This window comes from Bubalus bubalis, chromosome 5, assembly GCF_019923935.1.
Source record: "Bubalus bubalis isolate 160015118507 breed Murrah chromosome 5, NDDB_SH_1, whole genome shotgun sequence".
In the NCBI taxonomy this organism is placed as follows: Eukaryota; Metazoa; Chordata; class Mammalia; order Artiodactyla; family Bovidae; genus Bubalus; species Bubalus bubalis.
This window is the reverse complement of record NC_059161.1, coordinates 105,581,195-105,608,907: the sequence shown is the minus strand read 5'-3', so window position 1 is coordinate 105,608,907 and position 27,713 is coordinate 105,581,195. Positions and strand designations below refer to the sequence as shown.

The 27,713-nt window shown below is 47.5% G+C and overlaps 1 protein-coding gene across 13 annotated transcripts in view; it reads left to right on the top strand.

Moving 5' to 3' along the window:
• The window catches only part of NAV2 (neuron navigator 2), a 771,667-nt gene that overhangs the window by 463,311 nt on the left and 280,643 nt on the right, over window positions 1-27,713 (top strand). For 11 of the 13 annotated variants that reach the window (XM_044943486.2, XM_044943484.2, XM_044943482.2 and 8 more), the window contains one exon: window positions 22,658-22,775. In XM_044943486.2, the coding sequence (XP_044799421.2) occupies window positions 22,658-22,775 (118 nt within the window). Of the gene's footprint in view, window positions 1-5,576; window positions 6,002-6,452; window positions 6,672-22,657; window positions 22,776-27,713 lie in introns of those variants that run through there. The other 2 variants (XM_044943487.2, XM_044943485.2) reach the window with 2 other exon arrangements.

Genomic DNA, 27,713 nt, shown 5'->3' with positions numbered 1-27,713 from the left:
GTTTAACTTTGTGGTTTAGTCACTAAGTTGTGTCCGACTCTTGCGAACCCCTGGACTGTAGCCTGTTAGGCTCCTTTGTCCATGGGATTCTCCAGGCAAGAATACTGGAGTGGGTTACCATTTCCTTCTCCAGAGGATCTTCCCGATCCAGGGATCAAACCCAGGTCTCCTGCACTGCAGGCAGATTCTTTACCGACTGAGCTATGTGGGAAGAAGCCCCAGGTTTAAATTTAGGCAAGGCATTCTGCCCTTGACATGGCTAAATCCATAGTCTATCCATGGGTGTTTCAAAGTTCAGTTTTCAAACCTGGCTGCATACTATAGTCAGTTGTGGAGCCTTGAATTTTATCTTCTTACATAAACTTTTAAAGTAGATTTTAATTTTCAGAAAAGCTGGGAAGATAGCACAGAGACTTGCCATATACTCCACACCCAGTTTCTCCTGCTTTTAACAATATATCACTAGAGTTCATTTGCTGTCATTAATGAGCCAATATTAAAACATTATCATTAACTAAAGTCTGCATTTTATTCAGATTTCTTAAGGATTTTTTTTTTTAATTTGATGTCTTTCATTTGTTCCAGGACCCCATCCCGAACACCTTATTACGTTTAGTTGCCATGTCTCCTTAGGCTTTTCTTGGCTGTGACATTTTCTCAAACTGCCCTTGTTTTGGATGACCCTGACAGTTTTGAGGGGTACTGGTGAAATATTTGGTAAAGGGGCCCCTTCCAGTTGAGATCACTCTGATGCTTTTCTCATGATGAGACCCAGACTGTGGGTTCTGGGGAGAAAGACCACAGAGGTCAAGGGCCACCCTCACCGCCCTCTGTCAGGGCACCTGCTGTCAACATGCCTGACAGGTGCACATGCTGACTTTGCTCATCCTTCTGGGTTGGTCTTTGTCAGGTCTTCTGAAAAGTTACTCTTCCCCACCCTTTCCATATTGTTCTCTTTGTGCAGCCCACGCTTAAAAGGAGTGGCAGTTCATGTTGCACCCCCTTGAGAACAGAATATTGACATACGTTATTTGTAATTCTCTTTGCATGGGAGATTTTTCTCTTCTCTCCATTCATTTATTTATTGATTCAGTCTTTTATTTCTCAGGCTTCCTTGGTGCCTCAGATGGTAAAGAATCTGCCTGCAATGTGAGAGACCTGAGTTCAATCCCTGGGTCTAGAAGATCCCCTGGAGAAGGGAATGGCTACCCACTCCAGTATTTTTGCCTGGAAAATTCCATGGACACACGCATGTGGACTCCTGGGTATTTGTTTATTACTTTGTGTTTTAATCCAATACTTCCTTACTCTTGTTGGTCAGTTGTTCCAGCATTGGCCATTAGGTGCTTTCATTTAGCTCCTGGGTCCTGGTGACAAACCCCATCCACGTGTTTTTGGTGTAGGGACATATCTTTCCTTTCTGGCACTATAATATACTCCAGGCCTAACTTGAATATTTTCTGTTGCATTCCAAGATGATCAGCCATTTCTCCAAGGAACTGTGGCTCCTTATATTGTAGGTATATGGTATGAGAAACCAGGATATGGACACTGTATGTGCTTGTTGCTATTGGGATATCTTTGGTTTTAGATCCTTTAGAAACAAGGAAATAAATGTGTGCCTACTAATCCATGTGTCTATAGATACTGTATCTAAGTTAAGATAAACATTAGTTTATAACAAGGAGAAGGCAATGGCACCCCACTCCAGTACTCTTGCCTGGAGAATCCCATGGACGGTGGAGCCTGGTAGGCTGCAGTCCATGGAGTCTCGAAGAGTCGGACACGACTGAGCAACTTCACTTTCACTTTTCACTTTCATGCATTGGAGAAGGAAATGGCAACCCACTCCACTGTTCTTGCCTGGAGAACCCCAAGGATGGGGGAGCCTGGTGGGCTGCCGTCTATGGGGTCACACAGAGTCGGACACGACTGAAGTGACTTAGCAGCAGCAGCAGCAATTTATAACAATATACTATTGACATATAGGTCAGTTATGTAGTTGTATTTTTTAATTTAAATTAATTTATTTATTTTAATTGGGGGTAATTACTTTATAATATTGTAGTGGTGTTTGGCATACATTGACATGAATCAGCCATGACTGTACATATGTTCCCCATCCTGAACCCCCCTCCCACCTCCCTCCCCATCCCATCCCTCTGGGTCATCCCAGTACACTGGCCCTGAGCACCCTGTCGCATGCATCATGCCTGGGCTGGCAATCTGTTTCACATATGATAATATACATGTTTCAGTGCTGTTCTCTCAGATCATCCCACCCTTGGCCTTCTCCCACAGAGTCCAAAAGACTGTTCTTTACATCTGTGTCTCTTTTGATGTCTCGCATATAGGGTCATTATTACCATCTTTCTAAATTCTATATATATGCATTAGTATACTGTATTGGTGTTTTTCTTTCTAGCTTACTTCACTCTGTATAATAGGCTCCAGTTTCATCCACCTCATTAGAACTGATTGAAATGCATTCTTCTTAATGGCTGAGTAATATTCCATTGTGTATATGTAGCACAGTTTTCTTATCCATTTGTCTGCCAATGGACATCTAGGTTGCTTCCATGTCCTGGCTATTGTAAACAGATACAGTTGTATTGAAACTCTAAACTGTTATTTAGTTTATAAACTAAAAATAGTTTATAATTTATATAGAGCTTCCAATTCAAATCAATTACCACATGGATCATTTTAGCCTTCTTCCCTTGCTTATCTGAAACCTCCCACTCCAGCAGTGAGAAATCCCTGTGAAACTTATTAAACACCCTTGTGCCTGGGCCCCATGTCCTGAGATTGATTTAGATGCCTACCTGGGATCCAGGCACCTGTATTTTAATAAACTCTAGACAGGTCCAATTTTTCCATCATAGGCTCATGTGCCATGCACTCATCTTTATAGCATTTGCCACAAGTGCCCTCTGAATCTTTTTCTTTATTTTTAGTTGACATCTTTATTTGATTAATGCCTGTCACTCTCTCAAGACAAGAAGTTCCAATGTCTGTTTTGATCGTCATTCTATCCCCAGTAAGTGTGTGTGTGTGTGTGTGTGTGTGTGTGTGTGTGTGTATAATACATTATATATATATATATGTGATGTGTTAAGTCACTTCAGTCATGTCCGACTCTTTCCGACCCTATGGAGTATAGCCTGACAGATTCCTCTGTCCGTGGGATTCTCCAGGCAAGAGTACTATAGTGGGTCTTTGATATATATTTGTTGAATGAATGAGTAAAATTACATACAGCATGATTGAGGAGAAAAGTGATTTATTGAACTGTTCCTACATGCCAAATGCCTTTCTAGATGCTTTAGAAATATGGTTCAGTTTGGAGACTTGAACTGGGTCTGACTGAGTGGGAATCACGCCCTTTCTGTCGAGGAATCCCTACCATAGGAAGTGCCTGGTCTCCTGCTTTGCATGTCACCGGAGCTCCCATTGGCCTGCGTGCAGCTGTGTGGGTGGTCCAGGAGGAGGCCAGAGGGGGCGAACGGCAGCACGCATTTAGAGCCTCAGTTCTCCATTAGGAAACTGACTCCTATTTGGTTTGGGGAGGGGGTGTTTTTTCCTGCCTTTTCATGCTTACAATGAAGGTGACATTGATTTACAATTCAGTGGGCTGAAGCAGGGAAGGGAGACTTCCATGGGTGGAAAAGATCAATTAAACGATTATCCCAGCTGCCACACACTAATGCCTTTCTTACTGAAATTTAGAATCCAGGAAGCAGAAGGCCGCCACATTTAGCCTTTTACAGGAAATCTAATTGCCAACTTTGTGATGCCAAGGTTTATTAAATTGGGAAGAGTTGATATTAGCAGCTGGCATTTCAGGCATTACGGAAAGCTTCCCACTGGCCACCTGGGATTCTAAATGACTTCCTCTATTTCTTTTTAAGTACTTTGGCTGAAGTTTTAGGAATTTAACACTTTTGTGATTCATATCTTTCTGTTATTTGGCGGTTGGGGGGGCGGTGTTCCAGGGTGCTGGGGCTTAAAACTCAGCAAGAAGTCAAAAATAGTGAATTCCTACTATGTGCTAGGCACTGGGCTGGTGGCTGGGGATTCCAGCCAGGGGCAAACCCACAGATTTCTGTCTTTTTAGAGTTCTCCACCTAGAATGCTCGTCCTCTAGATCAGTGGGTCCCAGACCGCAGTTGCATGAGAATCACCTGGAGAGCTTGTTCAAGTCCAGACCACTGAGGCCCAACCTCAGCGTCTCTGACTCAGGAGGCCTGGACTGGGCGCTGAGAAGCTGCATTTCTGACAGGTTGCCAGGTGATGCTGATACTGCTGGTCTGGGACACTGCTGCCCTGAGACTGCAGGATCGCTGCCGTTTTGCTGTTAGGTCTTGATTTCAATGTCCGTTCCTTAGGGAGGCCATTCTTGAGTTCCCTGCCATAGCGTCACTCCATCTGTCACCATTCAGCCTCTGTTGCATTTTTTCTCTTTTTTTGGCTGCGCCTTGAGGCTTGCTGGATCTTAGTTCTCAGACCAGAGGTTGAACCCATGCCCCTGGCAGTGGAAGCACAAAGTCCTCCCCACTGGACTCTCAGGGAATTCCCATCTCGGTGTTTTCTTTATAGCATTCTTTATAACATTGTTCTCTGATACTAACTTGCTGATTAGTTTATTGTCGAGTGTCTCTCCCAGTTCTTGTCCTCTGTAGAAAAAAGCCCCATAGATTATTCTTACTGCTGCCTCCTCCCAACCTAGAGGGGATACCTGCTGCAGAGTATGTGCTCAGAGTACTTGAATGAATGAAGTAATCAATACAAGCATAGTGAGTCTTCGGAAAGGGGGGCATAGGACGCCATGGGAGTGTAATAGGTAGCCCTCAGGAGAGCAAAGACATTTCATTGCATCGTACACAGAGCAGTTTCTGCGCATGGCCTTAATATTTGCTGCAGACACCACACACCAACATTTTGCTGCAAAGTTGTAGGCTGTGGGGTCAGCTGGGAGACTGGTAGGCCACTCTAGATTTGCTTAATTTTTCCATAGCCTTTTTATGGTTCTGTCCCCACTGAAAACAGGTGATCTAAAGAGCAAGTCAGGATTGAGTCTAACAGGCAATTTGAGCACAGAAGGTTTGGTGAGCTCCCAGGTCTCAATTGCTGAACTTAGCAGGGAGTGAGCCGTGCCTGAAAAACTTCTAGGGACCTTCCTCCTGAAGCCTCCGCTTATTGAAATCTGGAATCCAAGGGCCCTGCACATGCCCAGTAGGCTTTTCAAAACCTCTGCAAAGTTGAATGAAGGCTCACACTTTTCCTTTGCAGGAGCAAGTTCTCTGGGTAGAAACATGCAGATTTCTGTCCATCAGCCTTTTAGAAGAGATGGAAAGGCAGGCATGCTTGTGCCTCCTTCGACAAAAACAATGTCAGGAAGAAGACAACACACCCGAGGGTGCCACGCAACTAATGGTTTAGATAAAGGTTTTCAAAACCCCTCTGCAAAAGCTGAAGCATCAGGCTTCTTCCCTGTGCCGCCCGGTTCAAGTGAAGTTTGTTCAACCCTCGGCCTTTGCCAGGCCTGAGTGAGAGGGGAGCGAGTCCCCAGGTTCGTGTGTCTGGGGCAGCAAAAGGAACTGTGATCTCGTTCCCTCGAGTGTGTCATGAAAATAGAAACACAGTCTGATTACTTTGGAGGGCAAAGTGCATGCCGTGGGGGAACTGGAGGTGGGGAGAATGGCCGCAGGATGGGGCTGAGGGCCAGCGGGCCGCCCAGAGCGTTGGGGTAACACAAGTGGCCGCTATTCAGGAGGTGGCCTGTGTAAGAAAATCTGACCACAGCAGGAGCGTGACTTCAGCTAAAATTAACCTTCGAGGCTTCACGCGCCTCCGCACTGCTTTGAACTAGACACCCTGGGCGGGCGCAGGCCCTGGACTGCAGGGACTGCGGGCTGTGGGTCGAGCCATGCCTCTAAGCATCAACTTGTGGGTTCCTGCCCGGGGCCAGAGTCGGGAGTCCTGCGACCATTATAAAGTGGTAAGCCACCTGGAGGGCCACCAGCAGGGGCCCTGGGGAGAGGTGATGAAGTCTGTTTGCATCTGGGCTTGTGTTTGGAGACAGCTCTAGTTTGTTTTTTGTGCCAGCTGGGACCAGGAGCACTTCATCTGCAGAAGGCTTCGCTGAGCTAGCTGTCACCTTGCTGTCACCTTGTACTTCCTGTGTCCTCACAGGGTGAGGACCCAGTGGTGTATTTTTAGAGCAGATGGGGAAGAATCTGTCTAGAAGTTGTTGATGGCCTGAAAAAGATACAGTTGCCTAAACCAAAGGCAACAGCCCCAGGGTTGGGGTTGGCGGGGGCGGCGGGGGAAGGTCGAAGACGCTAACAGGTGTGGCAGGCCTAGGCCTGTGTTCTCACTTGTGGGTCTCAGCAGGTGCAAACCCGGAGTGAGACTGACCTCTGTTAAGTGGCTGAAGAGGTATAAGGGAGTACTCAGGGGCTTCCCTGTAGAAAGGATCTGTCTGGGAAGCGATCACTCGTTCTGTGAGAGTGGGAATGGCCCAGGCAGGACACCTCTGACCTCCGCCAGCCCTGGTCGGGCAACCTGGACAGGCTCTTTCAAACCAGATGGCACCTGCCTTCTGTGACTTTCCACTGATCCTGGGGGCTCCGTTTGGGAGCTTGCAACACAGAGCGAAAAGGCAAAATGTACTTCTTTTCCTTTCTGCCTCCTTCACCCTTAGACCATTAATGTGACCTTCAGGCTGATGGCCACCCTGATGCTTGTGGCCGAGGGGTTCTCTGGGTGGATAATCAGACTGGTCACTTGGCTATGTTTCCTTTAGTCTGCAAACAATGGTGTAGTTTATTGTCTTCTCCCCCAACCCAGCTTTCTAGGCAACATTATGTTATAAGGTATAGTAAGGGCTTATTTTCTGGGAGTGTGTTTTCCTTATTTGTCTCATGATTACTGTGTGTACCTGACCTTGGAATGTCTGATTGTAAAATGTATAAGTCCGCAACACGTTTGCTTAGATCAGCAAGTAGTCTGTACCTTCCTTTACGTGCAAGGGTATGAATGAAGTTGGCATGAACGATGGAGGAAAAATCTCCCTGCATGAAGCTATCTTCTGATGCAACTTGGAGGCCATTTTCAGTATGACCTGTCTATGGAGACTTCCAGGTATTTTTTAGCTGCTTCCGTGGCCTCCCTCCTCCAGGCGTGTAGGCTTATTAGAGGCCGAGCCCTGCTGGTACATTGGACACCATTGTGTCTTTTGCTTTAGAGGTCTAACCACACCCCAGGCCAAGCGTGATTGATGGGAGTGTCTTTGGGTTATTATTTTTATGGTGACTTTTCAGCTCCAGGACCTAGGCCCACTGCCCCAGGGAAGAGATTTCTTTTGAGGTAGGATGTTAAAAATAGACATTTCGGTAGGAGGAAGCTGTGGTATGTGGTTCTGAGCCTCAGTGAAGACTTCTCACGTGTTGCATGGGGATTTCCATCTCCTGCTGAGTCTTGCAGGACAGACACGGAATTCGAATCCCGATTTTCTCAGGAAGAGAATTCCCTCCCCTTCCATCCTAGAACTTCCTCCCATCCCAGCCAGCCAACGACCTGGCCTGGTGTTTGTTCCTGCCGGGCTACATCTTGATGGCTGGGCTGAGTGAGAACACCTGGGCCGCCGTGCTGGTGCTCAGCTTTGATCGTCTCAGCTCTCCTGTTCCTCATCTGTCAAGTGGGGAGAAGCAATGTGGCAGTCTCCCCTTTTCCCCAGAATTGTGGAGTGGCTCAGGTTAGACTGTCTCTATAGAAGAGCTTTCTAAACTGTAAGCACCGCAGGTGGGAGGCAGTGGCTGAGCTGTAATTAGGACTTTATTCTTCTTCTTGAGACGAATCAATTGGGGCTTTCTTCTAGGACTTTGTAGAATAAATAGTATCTTTGTGCAAATCATTCTTTTGTGCTGTGGGCCAGGTTGGCCCCTTCTTTCCTGGGGGCCAGCTTGGTATCTGGTAGTCTTCCTAGTGAAAGCCTATTGTAGAAATACAAAACACAGAAACCCCAAGACTCCCCAGGCCTGAGAGCCCTGACATCTGGGCTGGAGAGGAGCCCAGGGCACAATGACCACTTCCACTGTGGCCAAGTCTCTTGGCCATGGAGTTGCTCAGAAAGGAAGGAGACTCCTACTAAATAGAGACTGAGCAGGGCAGCGTGTCCTGGGGCGGAGCGATGCCAGCCACTGCTGGGAACTGCCTGCCTCCAGAGATTTTTAAAGCCTTTGTCACACAACTTTCCCACAAGTGGCACTGTGCTGTCTTTGCCAGGCCTAGTGCCTCTCTGCCCGATGGGATGCCGCTCTCTGATAGTTTTTAAGGATGCCAGACCTTCTAAGGTTCTCCTGTGAGCCCCTGGACCTTCTTTGATAAGCATCGTCATCCCTCCTTGGGTACTTGTGTGCCTGGGCTCAGAGGGGCTGCACATTTTTCTCATCAATTCTTAACATAAGTTCGGGAGACCTAGGTTTGATCCCTGGGTTGGGAAGATCCCCTGGAGGAGGGCATGGCAACCCACTCCAGTATTCTTGCCTGGAGAATCCCCACGGACAGAGGAGCCTGGCGGGCTACAGTCCATAGGGTCGCAAAAAGTCGGACACGACTGAGCAACTAAGCGCACACACACAAGCACTTGGTACCACTGTCTCTGTTTTACTGATGAAGAAACTGAGCTTGCCTTTAAGTGACTTGCCTAGATTTGGGTATGTTCAGAGGTGCAGCCAGGATTTGCTCTCAGATCTGGCCTCACCCTCGTAACCACGGCACATCATTTTTTCCTCGTCACTAACATAAAATTCAAAAAATTTGTGGATGTTGTCTTTCTCCTGTGCCAACCATAAACCTGCTTGGAAGTGAGCAAGGAGCAAGGAGATGTGGTACCCCATATATTTTCCAGGGCCGCTCAGCTGTTCCCCTGCCCCCTTTCTCTAGGTGGAACCAGAGGAGAACCCGATCACCTTCCTTTGTCCTCACCTCCAGTCGCAGCCCCTGATGTAAGAAAGGAGCCTGCCCCCACCTCCATGTACGGGGTCTTTTCTGGATCTGCTTTGCCCTGATGAATCAGTGTGCTTTGGCTCTTGAATCTCAAGAAACCTGACCTGGGGGAAATCCTTCAACTATCATCCTCAGGTTTCCTGGGTAAAGGAGCATCCTTAAATAATTACCAGGAATGCACACAGTTTGTCCTGGGGGTTGTGAATTGTAATGAACAATGTATTGTTTATATAAGCCGCTCACCTGCAGTGATCTGATTGGCCCTGAAAAATCTTTTTAACATTTAAAGAAAACCTGTCTCCCAAACTTGCCAGTGTGATTGCCTTTCCCTGTATCCATATCCTGATAGTAAAGTATTGATGACTCCGTTGGGAATGTAAATGTTAGCTGGGAACAGTGACTCACCAGGCCATCCCTGGCAGAGTTGTGTACCTGGGACCTCAGAAGCCTGGTGGAATGGAGTGGAACACTAGTCAGGTGAGTTTTGATCGCCAGGGTCAGGCTGAGACAGGGCCAGGACCCAATGCCTGGGCACTGGGAGCTTTGTGAGCTGAGCCAGTTGGGACACCTTTGTGGGTGGTGAAGTCAGTGTGAGGAGCAGGAAGGGGCGGGGCAGCTTGTGGACCATAAATATTTGGGAGACCAAAGCCAGAATCCAAGAGACTGTTGTGCAGGAGAGGATGAGGCAGCCAAGAGGGCCCGTCAGCCAGCATTCCTGGTCCTGGAGTGAGTGCCTGTCCATGAACACCCTGTTCCGTGCTGCACAGGGATACGGAGAGCTGGCCGTCCACCCACTTGGCCCTGTGGACAAAGCTCTTCACTCTTGAATATGAGTCACCTAATCGCGGGTCTCTCCTGTCCTGTCACCCACTGAGACGCAGGACTTGGCACCTCTAGGCCTTCCTAAGGATTCCACTTGCCCTAGAAAGCACTGGTAAGAATATAGATTTTTATTGAAGATTTCAAAGGGGAGAGTTGAGATCACGTACAACTTTTGTCAAATGCCCCCTTGATCTCGTTTCCAGGGCTTCTTCCCTCCTCCCACCCACGCAGCTTCTCTGCTTCCCAGTCTGTCCAGCTGCAAACCTCTTCTCTCTCTCCCCCTGAATTCTTTCTTTCTGATGCTAAGCTTTTTAAGCACTCACCTAAATTTGCACACTTATACCCACTATTTTACGTAACAAAAAACCCTCCACCTTCTTGTGTGGTAAAGAGGAGAGGGAAAAATAACGAATATCCCCCCTCTACCTGTGTATGCCTACTGGTGGTCAACAGTGGGCTCACAACTGAGAGAGAGCACTTGCTGCTTTCCAAGATCAGTCCTCCTACCGAGGCTGACCTCAGACTACCAAACAGCATCTCTGAATTGAGTTTGCAAGTTGTTGTGCAGTGGCTCAGTCATGTCCGACCCTTTGCAACACACCAGCCTCCCGTCCTTCATTATCTCTTGGAGTCTGCTCAAACTCAAGTCCATTGAGTCGGTGATGCCATCCAATCATGTCATCCTCTGTCGCTGCCTTCTCTTCCTGCTCTCAATATTTCCCAGCAAGAAATGTGCATAATACTATTTCCCTCATTCAGATAGCAAGAGTACTGGAGTGGGTTGTAATAGGGATATAATAGATGTAAATCACTTTAAACATGAACAATAGTAAAATACAGAAAGATAAATGGAAAGTGATGAGTTTTGACTCTGACCACCTTTAAAAATTTAATTGTAAGTTTATATAATTTAATTTTAAAGTACATATAATACTATTTATGTACAGGTCAGAAAGCCTGAGTGAATCTGTGATGACATACACTGGATCTGTGTTAGCCTTGCAGCCGTGGTGGAGGGATGGATGGATTACAAAGAGCTGCAAGGAAGTTCTTGGGGTTGGTGGAAATGTTTGTTATCTTGATTGTAGTGGTGATTTCATGGGTCTGTATAGATCAGAATGCATCAAATTGTACAGTTTAGATATATGCAGGTCATTAGATGTAAATTAAATCTCAGTAAAATTAGAACAAATTTTAAATTAAACAATTTTAGATGAGATATTTTCTTTTTTCAAGATGTTCCATTTTCTAAGTTCAGCTTTATCATACAAAAGAGTACATTTTTATTTGCTTCATGTATATTTTATTGTGATCTCATGGCTGATTTGACTGTATATTTTTAGGTCCATATAGGGCTGTATATTTAAGTTTGGGGATAACATAAAATGGGTTTAACTTAAATTATCCTCAGTTTCTTCAACTATAACTTTAGAGTTAGATCACTGGAGGTTCTTCTGTCACTGAAATTCTGCAGTTGTGATTATGGATGAATGAATTGGTCTCTTGGGATTCAGAATTGCCTCATAAGACAGCGCTGTAGCAGGATCAGGAATATCTACTGATGGAGATCAGGAATGTCACATCATTTCCTATTCATCCTTTCAGAGAATGTTTTGAATAAATTTCAAGCTAATCTGGTAATGCAAAGTTGGACAACCAGAAAATGGTGTGGCCCAAAGGTGAAAACTCAGTCTTTGGTATCTTATTTTGTAAGTGGAATTATTTTCTTAAATTTCTCTTTCTGATAATTCCTTTATCACTAATGGCTGGTTAACAACCAACTCACAGATTCCCTGAAAGTTTAACCGGTTAACTCTCCTGAGCTAGTGCAAGCCTGCTGTAGCATATCATGTGCGGGGGTGTGTGTGTCTTTTTAAATAGACTTTAATATCCAGAGAAGGCAGTGGCACCCCACTCCAGTACTCTTGCCTGGAAAATCCCATGGACAGAGGAGCCTGGTAGGCTGCAGTCCATGGTGTCGCTAAGAATCGGGCACGACTGAGCGACTTCACTTTCACTTTAATATCCATGGTCAAGTGGGTCCTGCTACTATGTTGCTGGAAGTTCTCCCAGGAAAGTGTTACTTACCAGTGCCCATTTGATACCTTGTGCTAAGACTGAAAGATACATGAATCATCATCTTGACTTAAGGGGCTTTATGTTATAGGCAGTGAAGGGGAACAAATTCATTCATCCATCCCCTGTATTCATCTGCCTGTCCATCTGAACATTCACCAATCTACCCCTCTCTTTCTCTTCCATCCATCCACCCATTGACCCTGCAGTAAATCAGTAAGTACTTGTTAATTGAGCTCCTGTAGTGAGTCAGGCATTGTGCTAGAGTTTAGAGGTGTGGAAAACTTGTTCTCTACCCTGGAGAAGACCCTGTTGGACATGTGAATGGTTATAGTAGCCATGATGAAGACATGTGCAGAGTGCTTTTGGAGCCAAAGAAGAGGGAACAAAGAATTTCCTGATGGGAGTGAGACAGTGAGTTGGGAATGGCTTTACAGGGATTGACACCTGACTGGGCTTGTAAGACACCAAATAAGCATTTGCCAGGTGGTGGGGAAGAGATGGCTCTGCTGGAGAGAGGATGGTGTGGACAGAGGCACAAGGGCTGGGAGCTGGTACACAGGTATATTTAATTGTAGGTGCATTAGGAGTTCAGAGGAGGGAGAGAAGCCTGGCAGTCAGGGCTGGTTTCCAGAAAGGAGAATCCTGCTAAACGGAGGGGTGTTGGAAGGACACACAGACTAGAAAACCCACAAGTGGGGACCGAAGGTTAACATGGCAGAGAGCCCATGTGTGAGTGGTGTACCAGAGGGATCTGTGGGTGGGGAGCATGGAGACAAGGCAGGAGAGGAAGCTCATATTTAAATGTTCTACCTATGTGCCAGGCACTGTGCTAAGCCCTTTGCAAACATTTTCATTGAGTCCTCACAATAGTCCTCGTAGTAGATAATTATCCCATGTTACAGATGTGGAAACTGAGGCTCAGAAAGTGGTTTGCTCAAGTCACAAAGCGTTGGCATACTGTGCAAATATGTGCGGTCCCTTAGATCTAACATTTCACTTTATGCACTCAGCAGTCCTGTGAAGAGGAAACTGAGACTCAGAGAGGTTAAGCAACCTGCCAGAAGTTACCTAGGACTCCAAGGTAACTGGGCCCAGTGGAGGCAAAATCCTGGGGAGCCTGTGCTTAGGGAGCTAAACTGAGGCATTCTGGCAGGACAGAGGGTGACAAGAAACAATGGTCGGCATCCCCTTACCTGCAGCCTGCAGGTAAGGGGAACTGTGCGGGCTTGGAGAACCGGAAGGAGGCTGAAATTTAGAAGGTCGTTTCATGACCAGACTGGAGGGAGGTCTGTATTGTTACCCAGGTTGTCACCAGCCCCTCAGGTGTGGCCACCCTGCCAGCCAGCTCTCAAAAGCTCTTGAGTTTGGGAACGTTCACGCTCCAAGAGTGTGCTCAGCAGCTCCCCCTACCGGCAGCCCCGTCTCCTCCTCCCCTCCTTTCCCTCCTGGAGGGGCCGGGTTCCCATCACAGCCAAAGGGGAAGCACTTGGAGAGAAAGTATCTCTAATCAGTCAGTAACTAATGAAAACAGGAAGGGAGAGAAAAGACTCGAGAAATTTCAAGTGGGCTCTGACATTTGACTCTCTTGGATATGCTAGACATCCTGGTCAAAAGCTACTCAGATCTAAGGTTCGAGTGGGTGAGAGGGAGTACAGCGGGGGGTTTATTTTGAAGCCTCTAGTGATAAGTCTTCATCCTTACGTGGCCTTGTTTGACTTTCCAGGGAGGCCCTCGGGAGATCTGGGTGCACATTTGAGGTGACAGCTGGTAGCCGTAGGACCAGGCGGCCTGGGTCAAATAGAGCGTCGCCTTTTATTAGCTGTGTGATCCTGTGTATGTTTCTTAACCTTTTAGAGCCTCTGTTTTCCAGCCTGTAAAATGGGGATGATTCATTTAGTCCACAGTTATTTGGTGAGTTCCTACTGTGTGCCAGGCACCATATTGGATGTTTTGGAAAAATTCAGTGAGCAAAAGAACAATTTCTGTTCTCCTGCAGCTGTCACTCTGGTGTGGGAAGACGTTGTAGATGACAGGTTCACACGCCTGGCACTCAGCAGGTTCTCAACAGCGGCCCAGCTCCCTTGTGCACAGGTGGTGGCGATCAGCTGGGAAACGAATGGAAAGGACTGTGTGTCCTGTCGAGAGTGGTGCAGAGCAGCACTCATCCCAGGAGCACAGGGCACAAGCACGCCAGGGGCATCCCAGGCATCAAAGGTGACTCAGCCTAAGGTGTGGGGTGAGCAGGCACCTGTGTGCTCCTCCCCGAGATCTCGCCAGTGCCTCCCAACAAGTTCACCAGCCTGGTGTATTTTCCTAGAGGCACAGTTTCAAAACCTCCAGAGTTGCTGTGCACGCCCACCTGTGACTGGTTGGTGTTCCCGAAAGACAATGCCACCATTGTGTGGCTGTGAGCCCTTCCCCCGCAGCCCTGGCTCACTTCAGGCTGGAGAAACTGGGTGAGTTTACTCCTGAACATTTCCCATCTGGATACAGCCCAGCGGTGGGAACCCCTGTTGTACTGGCCTTTTTATTTTTGTGATAGTGACACCGCTGTGATGTTGGCTTTGTGCTTTGGTGACGTGGGAGCGTGTCAGCCCCCCCTCTTGGGTCCATTAGGCGTGAGTGACAAGCGGCCAGCTCTGTTCCCAGGGGCAGGAGCCGGGGACACTGAGGTGGCTGCTGTGCAATGAGCCTTGCGCTCTCTGCTTTTCCCATGCAGCCGTGACACTCTCCTGTCTGTGGCCAGCGGTTCCCACGTGGGTCTCTGAGGACCTGTGTGGCCTCTTTAAGAGCCAGAGTCTCTGCTTTCAAAGGCTGCATTCTTGTGTGTGAAATCGGGAAAGTCATTTCCCCTCTCAGCCTCTGTTTTCTCATCTGTAAAATGGGAGAAATGATACCTGCCTCACAATGAGTTGGGAACTAAAGGAGTCCATTGTTGGGCAGTGCTCACAGTGCACAGCATCATCCTCATGGTGATACTAACTGGCACCAACAGGCTGTGTGCCCTTGCTATGCGCTGGGCATTATTAGATGTCCTCTTTGCAGTCTTACAAGAACCTGAATAGCGAGTTGATCCATTTTACAGAGGAGAAAATGAAGGCCCAGATGTATAGTTTAAGGAACTTGCCCGTGATGACTCTTGCAGGAAGTGGTTGAGGCATGTCTGAAACATAAGCAGTCTGACTCTAAAAGGCGCTCTCCTTTTATCAGCTCACTGTAGAATTTGGCTGATGGTAGTTAGCATCTTGTACAAGAGCGAGATCTAGCATAGGCCACTGCTCTGGCAGAGTTTGCTCAATGCACTGTGGCATGCTTGTGGCTCTGAGCACCTTATGTTGACTTGATATCATTCAGGGGTAAAGTAGAAAGAAAGGTGTTGTGGAGGTGGGGGAGGGGAGGGGTGGAAATTCAAATTAGTGGCAAGCTCTGCCCCTCCTCTACTTACCTGCTCTGTGTGTGTTGATGTGCGTATCCCTTTGGAACAAGAGTATACCTATGGGCTGGTGTCAGGGTGCATCTGGTTAGGCAGGCAAGTAGGTTAGAGATCTCTTTAAGAAAATTGAAGCTATCAATGGAACCTCTCAGGCAAGGATGGGCACGATAAAAGACAGAAACAGTAAGGACCTAAGAGAAGCAAAAAGATGAAGAAGCGGTAGCAAGAATACACAGAAGAACTATACAAGAAAGGTCATCAAGAGCCAGATAACCACTATGGTGTGATCACTCAAGAGCCAGACAGACATCCTGGAGTGTGAAGTCAAGTGAGCCTTAGGGAGCATGCATCACAACGAACAAAGCTAGTGGAGGTGACAGAATTCCAGAGGAGCTATTGAAAATCCTTTAAAAATGGTGCTGTTAAAGTGTTGCACTCAGTATGTCAGCAAATTTGGAAAACTCAGCAGTGGCCAGAGGTTACTGCTGTTAGAAGCGGAGAGAACCAGCAGTGGGCGCCTTCCTCAGCCTGCTGCTGTCTTCTGGGTCCAGACAGGGATACATACTCCTTGGTATAAACAAGTTCCTGTGAATCCTGTTCCAAAATGTATATTGAGCATGGGGACTGGCAGTACCATTCGGCACATGCTCAGGTTGGAGATACAGACCCTGGTCACATCTTGGTGCTCCGGGAGCCCAGCTTACTAGCAGTCTCACTGTCTAGAAACCAGCTAAGAGCCAAGAGGCCTCCCCTTCTGACCCTCAGAGCATCAGAGGGGTACCACGAAAGCCTGCACACTTAGATGTATTCTCCTCAGTGGAAAAGTCCCATTAAGGCCCTGGCTTGAATGGTACTTCTTTTACTCTACACCCAATTTTAAAGGACTCTGGGATCTTAAAGACAGTCCAGTAACTCTACAGCCTTAAGGGCATCCTTGAATGCATCAAAATGCTATTCATAGTGATATCCATGGGTCATCAAGAAAACATGGAATTGGGTTAATTTAAAAAGCGCGATTCATGATAATCTTGGGAAAGAGTCCCAGTGACATAGTTAAAAACGGTGGCTTTCAAAAGAGGAAGCTCTCAACAATTTAGAATGACATATTCCCCTGAAACTTACATTAATTTGAATATGAATGCATGTGTGCATGCATGCTAAGTTGCTTCAGTCTTGTCCGACTCTTTGCAACCCTATGGACCATAGCCCATCAGGCTCCTCTCTCCATGGGATTCCCCAGTCAAGAATATTGGAGTGGGTAGCCATTCCCTTCTCCATTTGAACATGAATAACCACAATTTGTTCAGTGTTGGGCTCCAGACGCTGTGTTAACCACTGACATACATGCCCTCATTGTGTCTATAAGGCATACCTGCATATCACCACCATGTAAGTGAGGGCCCCCCTGACTCACCATGGGCCACCTGGCTGGGTGGCAAAGATATGGATGGAAGAGTCATTGCCCTCCAGGGTGAGTATGTAGTAAGAATCAAAGTCACCAAGCAAAACCGGATTCTTCCTTTGAGACAACAGAGAGCAGCCCCAGTGTTTGGGTTCAGCCTCTACTGTACTCTGTGGCCTTGAGCAAAAGATTGGCTGCTCTGGGCTCCTTGTCTTTTTCCAGTGTATAGGGCTGGGGCATCATTCTCCTGTTTGAATGTTTATTTCAAGGCAGTGATTTTAATCAAGGCAGGGTCTACCTTAAGAGAGGATATCTTAGACTGTGATGGGGAGAGCGGGAACATGGGAAAAGCCATCAGCTAATAACTTCAGGCCCCTCATTTCACCCCAGGCAGTTGAAGTGATCTGTGGACATGTGACCACACCTGTGGGGTAGGACCAGGCTTCTTGCTAGCTGCTAGGGATGCAGAAGTGAATGTGGTAACTAGCTTTGCCCTTAATAACAAATGGTGTATTTTGATTTTCTTAAAACTGTGACTAATTGAATAATCACTCTTTGTGTATTCAGGTGCTGGGTGGACACTGTACGATTGTTGCCATGTCATTTTTGTACTTCGGGACAATCAGAACTAAGCCATTTTAACCACACGCTGCACAATCATGGAAGCGATATGATGTTGACGATATCCCTGAAGCCTACAGTGAGACCTTGAATGGAGTCCAGACAATAGGTTCTCTTTACACTGATTGGCTGGAAACCACCTCAGATGCTATTAATAAATGACTAGTGTATCTTGAATCTCCACTCTGGCATTTCCTGCTGAGAGATTCATTTGCACCCTTTTCCTCCTGTAACCGCTGTGCTAATTCTATCTTCTGCCTTTTGGATCCATCAGGCAGCCCAACATGTTGGTCTGGACTTAAGAGTTGTTAGGCTAACGACTTTAGGTGCAGTTATTTTATAGAATTTGGGGAGGTTTTTTCCTTCCAATGCTACCCATCCCCCTTCACTGGAGAGCTAATTGCAGTAGAAACTTGGCACCTTCCCCATTGGTTTAACAACAGTGCAATTTTTATCAGTTTTCTTGTTACAATTAATAATCGGGTTCTTTACTTCACTTGATCTGTCAAGACTTTCCCTCTTTGATTTCAGCCTGTTTGATATGAAATGAGGTGGAGCTGTAAGCAAACAAACGACACGCTCCTTGAAATCCTGTCAAGGCTCATAAAGTGAATCAAAACGAATTCGCTCTCAGCTGTCATTGTCTTCCTTCCCCCTTTTTTCTTTTCGAGCTTTGACAGAACTCCTTTCCCTCACCAAGTGCTTCTGGAGCACTGACAAGGTCTCCCTCCAGAACCGCTGGGGAGACTGGTGAACTCAGTGAGACGAGTCAGAGTGGGAAAGACTCCTGCGGTACCAGTGGGAGACGATTCTAGAGCCTGTTCCTCTAGAATTTTTACTCTGGAATGATGTGATAATTTGGAGTTGGGTGTGGCGATGATGGTTTTACTCTTTCCCAAAACTGTGTGGTTCTTTGCCTTGCCCATTTCTACTGTAAGGTCACCCATCGAGGATTGGTGGGCTCCAGGGAGCCCACCTGGAGCAGCAGCAGTTCTAAGTCTATAGAACCCTGGGGAAGGAGAGGTTCTGGAGAAGTTGATTCTGGATGCCTGAGGCTCAGAGAGGATGCCCTGCGTGCCGTAGCCCTTGCTTAAGATCTTTCAAACACACTCTGTTCCATTTTCTGATGAGTTTCTGAACTTGAAGTCCTTAATGACTAAGGATGTGGTGAGCTTATTTTCCAAAGGGACTTCTAGGACGAATGGTAGTTATTGCATGGGCTACTGAAACAGTAATTGAGGGGGAGGGCCCTGACCTGTGTCAGTGCTTAGCTTGACCCATAAAAACTGTATTTCTTAAAATAAATCTAGGCATTTTCCTGTGACTCATTTCTTCAGAAAGTTGAGAGCTAGGGAGAGGAAACTCCAGATAAATTAGTGATTCTTGTTTGAGTCCTGATTTGGGAGCTTGCACTCTGGAGTGATTTATTTTCTCTATTCCTTCCTCTTTTCAATCAGTAAAGAGACTTGAGATCCTGGATTGAGTATTTGCTGAGAGCTCACATTAAGTCACCAATGTAATCAGTTTCTCATTTGCCCTTTTGCTCTCTGTTCAGCTCAACTCCACAACCACTTACCAAGCCCCTCCTGTGCCCCCTTCTTGAGAGGCACGTCTGGGCCCAGTGATGGGCAGGACACCATCTTTGCCCCCAATCTGCGAGTAGGGGTGAGGTGATGGTGCCAGCGTACAGGTTCCCTGCTTTGTATGCAGCTTGGGATGCAATCGGGAAATCGATAATGAACTTCATGGACCAGCATAGGAATGGAGTTCTGCTGCGTGGTCCCGGCGGAGGCCCTCAGGTGGGTGGGGTGGCAGGAGTTCAGAGATGGGGGAAGTGTGAGGTCCAATTTTCCTGGGGTGGTAATAATCGTAATTATTCCTGAGCACTTGCTCACTGTAGGCACATTACACCATTCAGTCCCTATAACACAGACTGGCTACTTCTTTCTATAAAGAACCGGACAGTAAATATTTGAGGATTTGTGGGCCAAAAGTCTGTATCACAATTATTCAGCTGTGCCATTGTGGTATGAAAGCAGCTACAGATGGCAGATGGATGTGGCTGGGTTCCCGTAGAGTTTTGTTTACAGAAGCAGGTGGCCCATTGGGTTTGGCCTGTGTATAGTTGGCCAGTCCCTGCCTTATTGTGTATTTGGTCTGATCCCCATTTTATGGAGGATAAAACTGAGGTACAGAGAGGTGGATAGAAATTCACTTGCCAAGGGCCAGCTTGGCTTGGTCAGTGCCCAAGCCCACGCTCTTAACTTTCACACACACCACCTGCCCTGCAAGGCTGGACACCAGCTGGGGAAGAGTGGGTGGATGCAAAGACTGCCTTGAGCCAGTGTGAAAAGTCTGCCTTTAATTCAGTAGGGAGCCGTTGATGATTTTTGGAGCAGGTGACAGGATTAGAGGTGTGCTGTTGGAACATGCAGTGGTGTGTAGGTGGATTCAAGTTGGGAGAAGAGCTCTTGTTTTAAACAGCTTTGAGTAGAGAGGGTCACTTCTCTAGCAGAGCCATTGCTGACCACTGTAGAATTAAGTTCTCCCTGGTATACCAGATACCTGCATGGCTTCCCCAGGACTCCACACTGTGTGTGTGTGTAGGTACCCCTGGACTTGCTGAGAGAAGCTTGCTTAACCTTGGTTTCCTGCTGATCTGTGCACACACATGGAGGGCTGGTTTTAGAGAGAGTATGTCAGTTTTAAAATACCCTTAATCACCTAAGAAGGGAATAAGCAGAGGTATCTGAGTTGCTTCCCACTCAGCGGGGTTCTTGCCTATGGCCTGTTCTCACCTCAGCTGGTGGTTGTGGGGCAGATGGCTTTAAGCTTTGGGATATTCTCTTGGTCTCTGGCAGCCCACTCCAGTATTCTTGCCTGGAGAATTCCAGGGACAGAGGAGCCTGGTGGGCTGCCGTCTGTTGGGTCGCACAGAGTCGGACACAACTGAAGCGACTTAGCAGCAGCAGCTTGGTCCCTCAGACCCTCAGCTGGTAGCATCCCTCCAGGGCCTGAGACATCCCTGGGGGTGTATCTCCTACTTAGGGATGGATGCCTCACTGTCCGTACCAGCCTGGCCAGTTTCTGGCCTGCTTGTCTTTTCCATCTACCCTGGTTTGTGATTGCAGAGAGAGTGCTCCAGACTCTTGAAATTGTACCTTGTGACAAAAGAGAAGGGGAGTGAGTCCTTGACTCATTTGTGTCCTGGAGGTTCAGGGTAGAGGCTGTGGCTGGTTTTGTTCTGGCCCGTTTTATAATGCTGGGAGTCACCTTTCTCGTTATTCCTTTTATTTACTGGACACTTAGCATGTCTCTGGAGAAGGCAATGGCACCCCACTCCAGTACTCTTGCCTAGAAAATCCCATGGACGGAGGAGCCTGGTAGGCTGCAGTCCATGGGGTCGCTGAGGGTCGGACATGACTGAGCGACTTCACTTTCACTTTTCACTTTCATGCATTGGAGAAGGAAATGGCAACCCACTCCAGTGTTCTTGCCTAGAGAATCCCAGGGACAGGGGAGCCTGGTGGGCTGCCGTCTATGGGTCACACAGAGTCGGACACAACCGAAGTGACTTAGCAGCAGCAGCAGTAGCATGTCTCGGATTCTGTGTTCTTTATGTATATGGACTTGTTTCACCCTCATAATCACCTGATGATGTGTAGGTGTTATTATTTCCCTCGTGAGCACACCCAGGCCAAAGGTCACAGATGTACTAGGCAGCCTGGCAGCTAATGTTTAAAGTGATCAAGATGGCACTCCACTTCCTTAGATATTTCTCAGTGCTTGTGAAATTGAAAAATGATCTTGCTGTATTAAATTTTTGATCTGACAACTTGGGAGTCTTGAGGGAAGAAAGTAATGGACAGCAGTTTTCCGTTCTCAGCACTTGATGAAGTAGAAAGGGCACGTCCACCTTGTCCACCCTTGAGAAGAGGCCTTCACTGTCCCAATTGGAGTAGTCAGAGGCGCCCCTCCCTGGAAGGGCCCTGCTTTGCAAGTCCAGGCACTGGCCCTTGAACCCACATTTTGGGAGTTTTGAAGGGCAGCACCCCATTGTATGAGACTCCTCTGATGAGCACAGTGTTGGGAAGAGCAGGATGGAGGGAGGGCTGGGGCAGGGGTAGGGCTTCCGCTGCTCTGTAAGTCCCTCGAGATCTCAGAGCAGGCCAGCTGATGGAGGTGCAATGATGGGCTGCATCGTTGCGGTGGAAACCTCACATTGGTTAGTGCATGAACTGCAGCCGCTGACATGGCCCAGCTGAGAGAGGGGACACCTCTCTTAATAAGCAGCCATATGTTCATTTCCCTCCTTGGGGAAAAGAAGAAAAGGTTCTGATAAACACCTTGATGTTCCCCCAACAAATTCACAAGTCCTCATAGGAAACTTAAGCACGCAGACCTGAGGAGGAGGTTTTCAGTTTTGTTTTCAGCTTGTGTCACTGTGGGAGAAAGTTTTCCGGCGAGAGTCCTCCTGGTTTGTCGGCCTGTTGGAAGAAAACACCCTTTGTGCCGATGGCTCTGTGACTGGGAGGGGCGGCTCTGTGTTCCGCAGAAGGGTCTGCTTTGCTGATCCCGTGGCCGCCCAGCCTCTGCCTTCCGGGTGCTGTGCTCACCAATGCTGTGTTTAAATGTGTTGGAATTTGCTGGGGAATTTTTGTTGTTGTTGTTGCTGTTCACAGAATCCCAACAGTGAAAATGATGCCGGGCTTTTAAATTAAGCTGATTAGATCTGAGATGATTGTGAGGCCATTAATAACTCCACTCACACAAGAGTAATTGAAGGGCGCTGTGTTTTGGTACTTGGCTCCCTTACAAGGGACCCAGGCTCCTGAGAACTCCTTTCCCTGAAATGGCCCATGAAAAGATTGCCCGTTGGGTGGTAACCTCCCCATACGTTTTCTCAATAAAGAGAAAAAGATGGGAAGGGGCCGGGTCGGGCGGTGGGGTGGGAGAGACCGCGCCTGCATTTAGAGCCTCAGCCTCTCAGAGCCGTCTGGTGCAGACTGTTTAGTTCCGTGTCCCCTGTCCCATTCAGACCTCTGCGTGTTTTGAAGCTTTCTTTAGCTTTCTCCTGAGCCTTTGACGGCAGATCTCTCAATAGGTGAAAGCCCGGCTCTGGCCAGCTGAATGCCCCACGGGCACAATGCACTGCATGTTAATGGCGAGGGCTGGCCCCAGACAGCTCGCCGGCGGGACAGTGGCTCCTGTGCTGGCCCCGCAGCTGCTCGGAACGCTGAGATGGGATCTGACGGGGTTCCTAAAGTTGCCTGTGTGCTTTCTTGCAGATCTACACGGATTGGGCCAATCACTATCTAGCCAAATCAGGCCACAAGCGTCTCATTAAGGATCTCCAGCAAGATGTGACGGACGGTGTCCTCCTAGCCCAGATTATCCAGGTTGTAGGTAAGAGCAGATTTGACCTCAGCGGGGTGGGGTTGAGGGGGGTGGGTGGATGAGTTACCGTGGAGACCAGTCCAACAGGGGTCGAGTCTGGCAAGTGGGGATGGAACCCTGACATCATCTAAAAAGGCAGTGTTTGTATCCTGAGTGTTGACAGTTTATTTGACTCTGTTTTGTGCTGGAGGAGGCCGGGTACCAGCTCGTTTTGCCTGATAAGATCACCTACAGGGCAATCTCATCTTGATTTCTCCAGGAAGAGACTGGCCATGTCTGGGGGGGACATGCTTGTGGTTTATTAGAGGGGCTGTCTGTCCCCCTTCTTCCCTCCTATCATCTTTCTGGCTCTCTTATTGCCCCCTCGATGATGTGCTATTTTGTGGATTATCCTGGAAATATTTCCAAAAAAAGAAAAGGCAACATGAGGCTGCTTCTTCCTTGTGAACTTTAATTGAGTCTCAGAAATCAAAGGCTCAGTCTCTGCAGAGGGCTGGTTCTGGTTTTAATACTGGGGGAAGGGAACTGGAGCAGCGGGATTTTTAATGCCTTGGCCGTGTGTTTCAGGAGAAGAGGAGTTATTCTGGGCAGGCACGTGGGTGGAGGCTGTGCACAGCTTTGCCTTGGGTCTTCGGGGAAGCACCCCAGTGGTCCTGCCTGAGAACTCAGAGCAGACCGTGGAGGCGGGAGGTCAATTAGATGGCATTAGACTGATTGTTGTCGCTGGCAGCCTCGGCAGCCAACTCATGCCAAGGGAGAAGAAAGGAAAAAAAAGAAGCCCCAGCCCCTCGGGCGTGTTGTTATGGAAAAGTTGCTTATCCTTCAAGTATGAGAGGCAGCCGTGTGTAGCTGTAGCTCTGCTCACATCTGTGGAGATCGTACCTAAAAATACAGGCAAGTAGGCCTAAGGTGAAACTTTCAGAGTGCCATTTAGAGAGAAAGATGCTTCCTCACTGTCCTAAGATTGAAGACCAACTTCCACTGGTCCTTCTTTTTCTTTCCTTTTTCTCTCCTTCCCTGTATTAGTTTGCTGTTGCTATATAACAGATTGTAACAAACTTAATGATGTAAAAGAACATCTCTTCACTACCTCACAATTTCTGTGCATCAGGGGTGCACACACGGCTTAGCTGGGTGACTCTGCAAGGCCAGAGTCAAGGTGCTGGCCAGGGTAAGTTTTCATCCGGAGTTGACTGGGTAGGAGGGTCAAGCTTGCTCAGATTGTTGAGGCCACTCCCATCTCCTAGAAGACCCTCTCAGTTCTTTGAGACATGGGTCTCTGAACATGGACTCTGCTACCTGTTTCCCTGTCTTTAAAATGGACACATGGAATTCCCTTGTGGTCCAGTGGTTAGGACTCTGTGATTCCACTGCAGGGAGCATGAGTGCAATCCCTGATTGGGGAACTAAGATCCCACATATTACGTGGTGCGGCCAAAGGGGGAAAAATGATTTTTAAAAAGCAATTAAAACAAGTGAAATAAAATAGGCACAGCCATGCCTGCTTTGGGGCTTCGCTGATAGCTCAGTTGGTAAAGAATCTGCTTGCCATTCAGGAGATCCCAGTTCGATTCCTGGGTTGGGAAGATCCCCTGGAGAAGGGAAAGGCTACCCATTCCAGTATTCTTGGGCTTCCCTTATGGCTCAGCTGGTAAAGAATCTGCCTGCAATGTGGGAGACTTGGGTTCAATCCCTGGGTTGGGAAGATCCCCTGGAGAAGGGAAAGGCTACCCACTCCCATATTCTGGCCTGGAGAATTCCATGGACTGTATAGTCCATGAGGTTGCAAAGAGTCGGACATGACTGAGTGACTTTCACTTTCATACCTGCTTTGTCTGATCGTGTGGCAGTCTTGTGAAGTGTAAAGTAGACATCAGATGCGAAACGTGCTTGGATACTGTGAAATGTTTCTGGATAGGACTTGGTAGCCACTGCCTCGAAAGGTATGTGTAGAAAGATGAAGAGGCCTTGGAATCGATGTCAGAGTGTGTCATGATAGACCAGTTATGTGTGTCAGGGCCCAGAGTTGGTGAATGTGTATGGCAAACTTACTAAGCATAGTGCTATGGAAATATAAGCTATGGAAATGTAAGCTGCTGCTGCTGCTAAGTCACTTCAGTTGTGTCCGACTCTGTGCGACCCCATAGACAGCAGCCCACCAGACTCCTCCATCCCTGGGATTTTCCAGGCAAGATCACTGGAGTGGGTTGCCATTTCCTTCTCCAACGCATGCAAGTGAAAAGTGAAAGGGAAGTCGCTCAGTCGTGTCCGACTCCTAGCGACCCCATGGACTGCAGACCACCAGGCTCCTCTGTGCATGGGATTTTCCAGGCAAGAGTACTGGAGTGGATTGCCATTTCCTTCTCCAGGGGATCTTCCTGACCCAGGGATCAAACCCGGGCCTTCTCCATGGAAATGTAAGCTAGCACAGTTTTTATCATTGCTCAGGAGGATGCTTCCCTGAATCTATTCTGATGAGATGAACTCCCAAGACAGTGACCTCTCTGAGCCTGAGCTACTAGACTGTGATTTCAAAGGCTCAAGTTAGTACCACCAATTCCCAGAATTGGAGTCCTAGAGACTCCATCTTGTGCTGAACAGAAGTCCAGTGGTTACAGTTGCTCTTTGGCTGGAGACCTCCTCCTACTGATTCTTGAAAAGTCAGTTTCCCTCCGATCCCCTACCTAGCTCTCTCCCAGGCAGAGCTGAAGGGGACCCTCCTCTGTCATCCCACTGACTGCTGTATTGGGCCTGGCTCTCCATAGGTCTGGCTCTGAGTCATCTTCCTTCCTGGGTTCACAGCATTGAACATGGTATCTGGTGTGCAGTGATGTTCACAAGAAGTTGAGCTGATTAGTTTAGGGATGAGAGTGTCGCTCACTGTAGCCATGGCTTCCCTAAGCCTGCGTTGGCTTGTTTCCCCTTCTCAGTGTGTAGTGTTCTCCTGAGTATTCCTCTCACCTCTTTGTCACCCTCCTCCTTTCCAGGATGGGCTGCAACTTTAAGGTTTGGAAGTGAATGAGTGAGTGAAGTTGCTCAGTCGTGTCCGATTCTTTACGACCCCATGGACTGAAGCCTACCAGGCTCCTCCCTCCATGGGATTCTCCAGGCAAGAGTACTGGAGTGGGTTGCCATTTCCTTCTCCAGGGGATCTTCCCAACCCAGGGATCGAGCCCGGGTCTCCCGCATTCCAGGCAGACGCTTTAACCTCTGAGCTTTTAAAAGCCTCAACCTGATGTATGAATTGCTTCTAGGAAAAGTAGTTAGCAGACTCTATTAAATGCTTCCTAGGATGGGCAACTACCTACCTCCACAGCTAGTTCTAATGATGGAGAGTTAGAGTCTTTTAAAAGCTCTTCTTTCATTAAGTCAAAATCTGCTCCCTCCATGGTATTATCTCCCTGCAAGTACTGGTTCTACACTCCAGGGCTACAAAGAGCAATCTGATCTGAGACAACTAGAACACCAGTATAACTGAGGGCCATTGTGGATTATACCCATGGAATAAAATAGGAGTGTACAAATCTATATGCTGCTAGATAAATAAATAAATGATATATCGATGGAAGAGAAGAGAGGACTCAACAGGAGAACGCTGGCTGATGAATGGAGAAGGAGTTGCAGCTGTGATGGTAAACGTTCGTTAAGGCAAGAATCACCAGTGGGAGCTGAAATCCAAGGGAGAATGTTTGATGGAGAGCAGCTGTGTGTGTGGTCTCAAAGTGGCTCTTCACAGATGCTGTATTAGTTGCAAAGGGAAATATAGTTACCACATGGGAGAATCAGGTGTCATGACCAGGTGACCAAACTACATCCCTGATGAGAAGCAGCTGGATGTCATGTGCTTCCTGATAGGATACCTCAGAAAGATTGCACCATCGCTTCACGTTGTATTGCACTCAGGTTAGAAAGCCTGAAACCCATCACAAGGACTCTCAGATAAACCCAAATTGCGGAACATTCTATTGAAAAAAAACCCAAAAAATGCCTGAATTGTTCCAAAATATCAGTGCTGTGAAAGACAAAAAAATGTGGCTGAGAAATTGTTTAAGAAGAAAGGACACTAAAGAGACCTGACAGCTAAATGCACTGCATGACGCTGGACTGAATCCCATTCGGGGGAATAAAATGCAATAAAGGACATTTTTGAGTCAATTGACTAAATTGGAATATTGGAATTAGAGCAATGTTTAATTTTCTGAAATTTAGAATTGTACCGCAAAAAAATATCCTTGTCCTTTGGAAGTACACACCAAGAATAAGGGATATGACCCTTGGAGGCTACACTAGGGCTTCCTGGTGTGTGTCAGTCGCTTCAGTCGTGTGTGACTCTCTGTGACCCCATGAACTGTAGCCCGCCAGGCTCCTCTGTCCGTGGAATTCTCCAGGCAAGAAAACTGGAATGGGTAGTCATTCCCTTCTCCAGGGGATCTTTCCAACCCCAGGGATCAAACTGGGGTCTTCTGCATTGCAGGCAGGTTCTTTTCTGTCTGAGCCACCAGGGCTTCCCAGGTGGCTCAGTGATAAAGAATCTGCCTGCCAATGCAGGAGACACAAGGTTCATGGGTTTGGTCTGGGAAGATCTCCTGGAGTAGGAAATGGCAATCCAGTCCAGTTTTCTTGCCTGGAAAATTCCACGGACAGAGGAGCTTGGTGAGCTTCAGTCCACAGGGTTGCAAAGGAGTCAGACACAACTGAGCCTACACTAAAATGATTAAGGAAAAATAATGTCTACCTATAGAGAGCAGGAGGGTGTGAGAGAGGAAGGGAGAAAATGAGAATGGATGATGCTATAGGAAATTCTCTGTACTGTTCCTGTAACTTTTCTGAAGGTTTGAAGTTATTTTAAAATAATTGAAAAGAACTCATCTAAATGAAGGTCCATCAAAACTTGCAGGCAGAGAGATTGTCCTTTTAAGTCACAACCTCTTCCTAGATCTAGGAGGG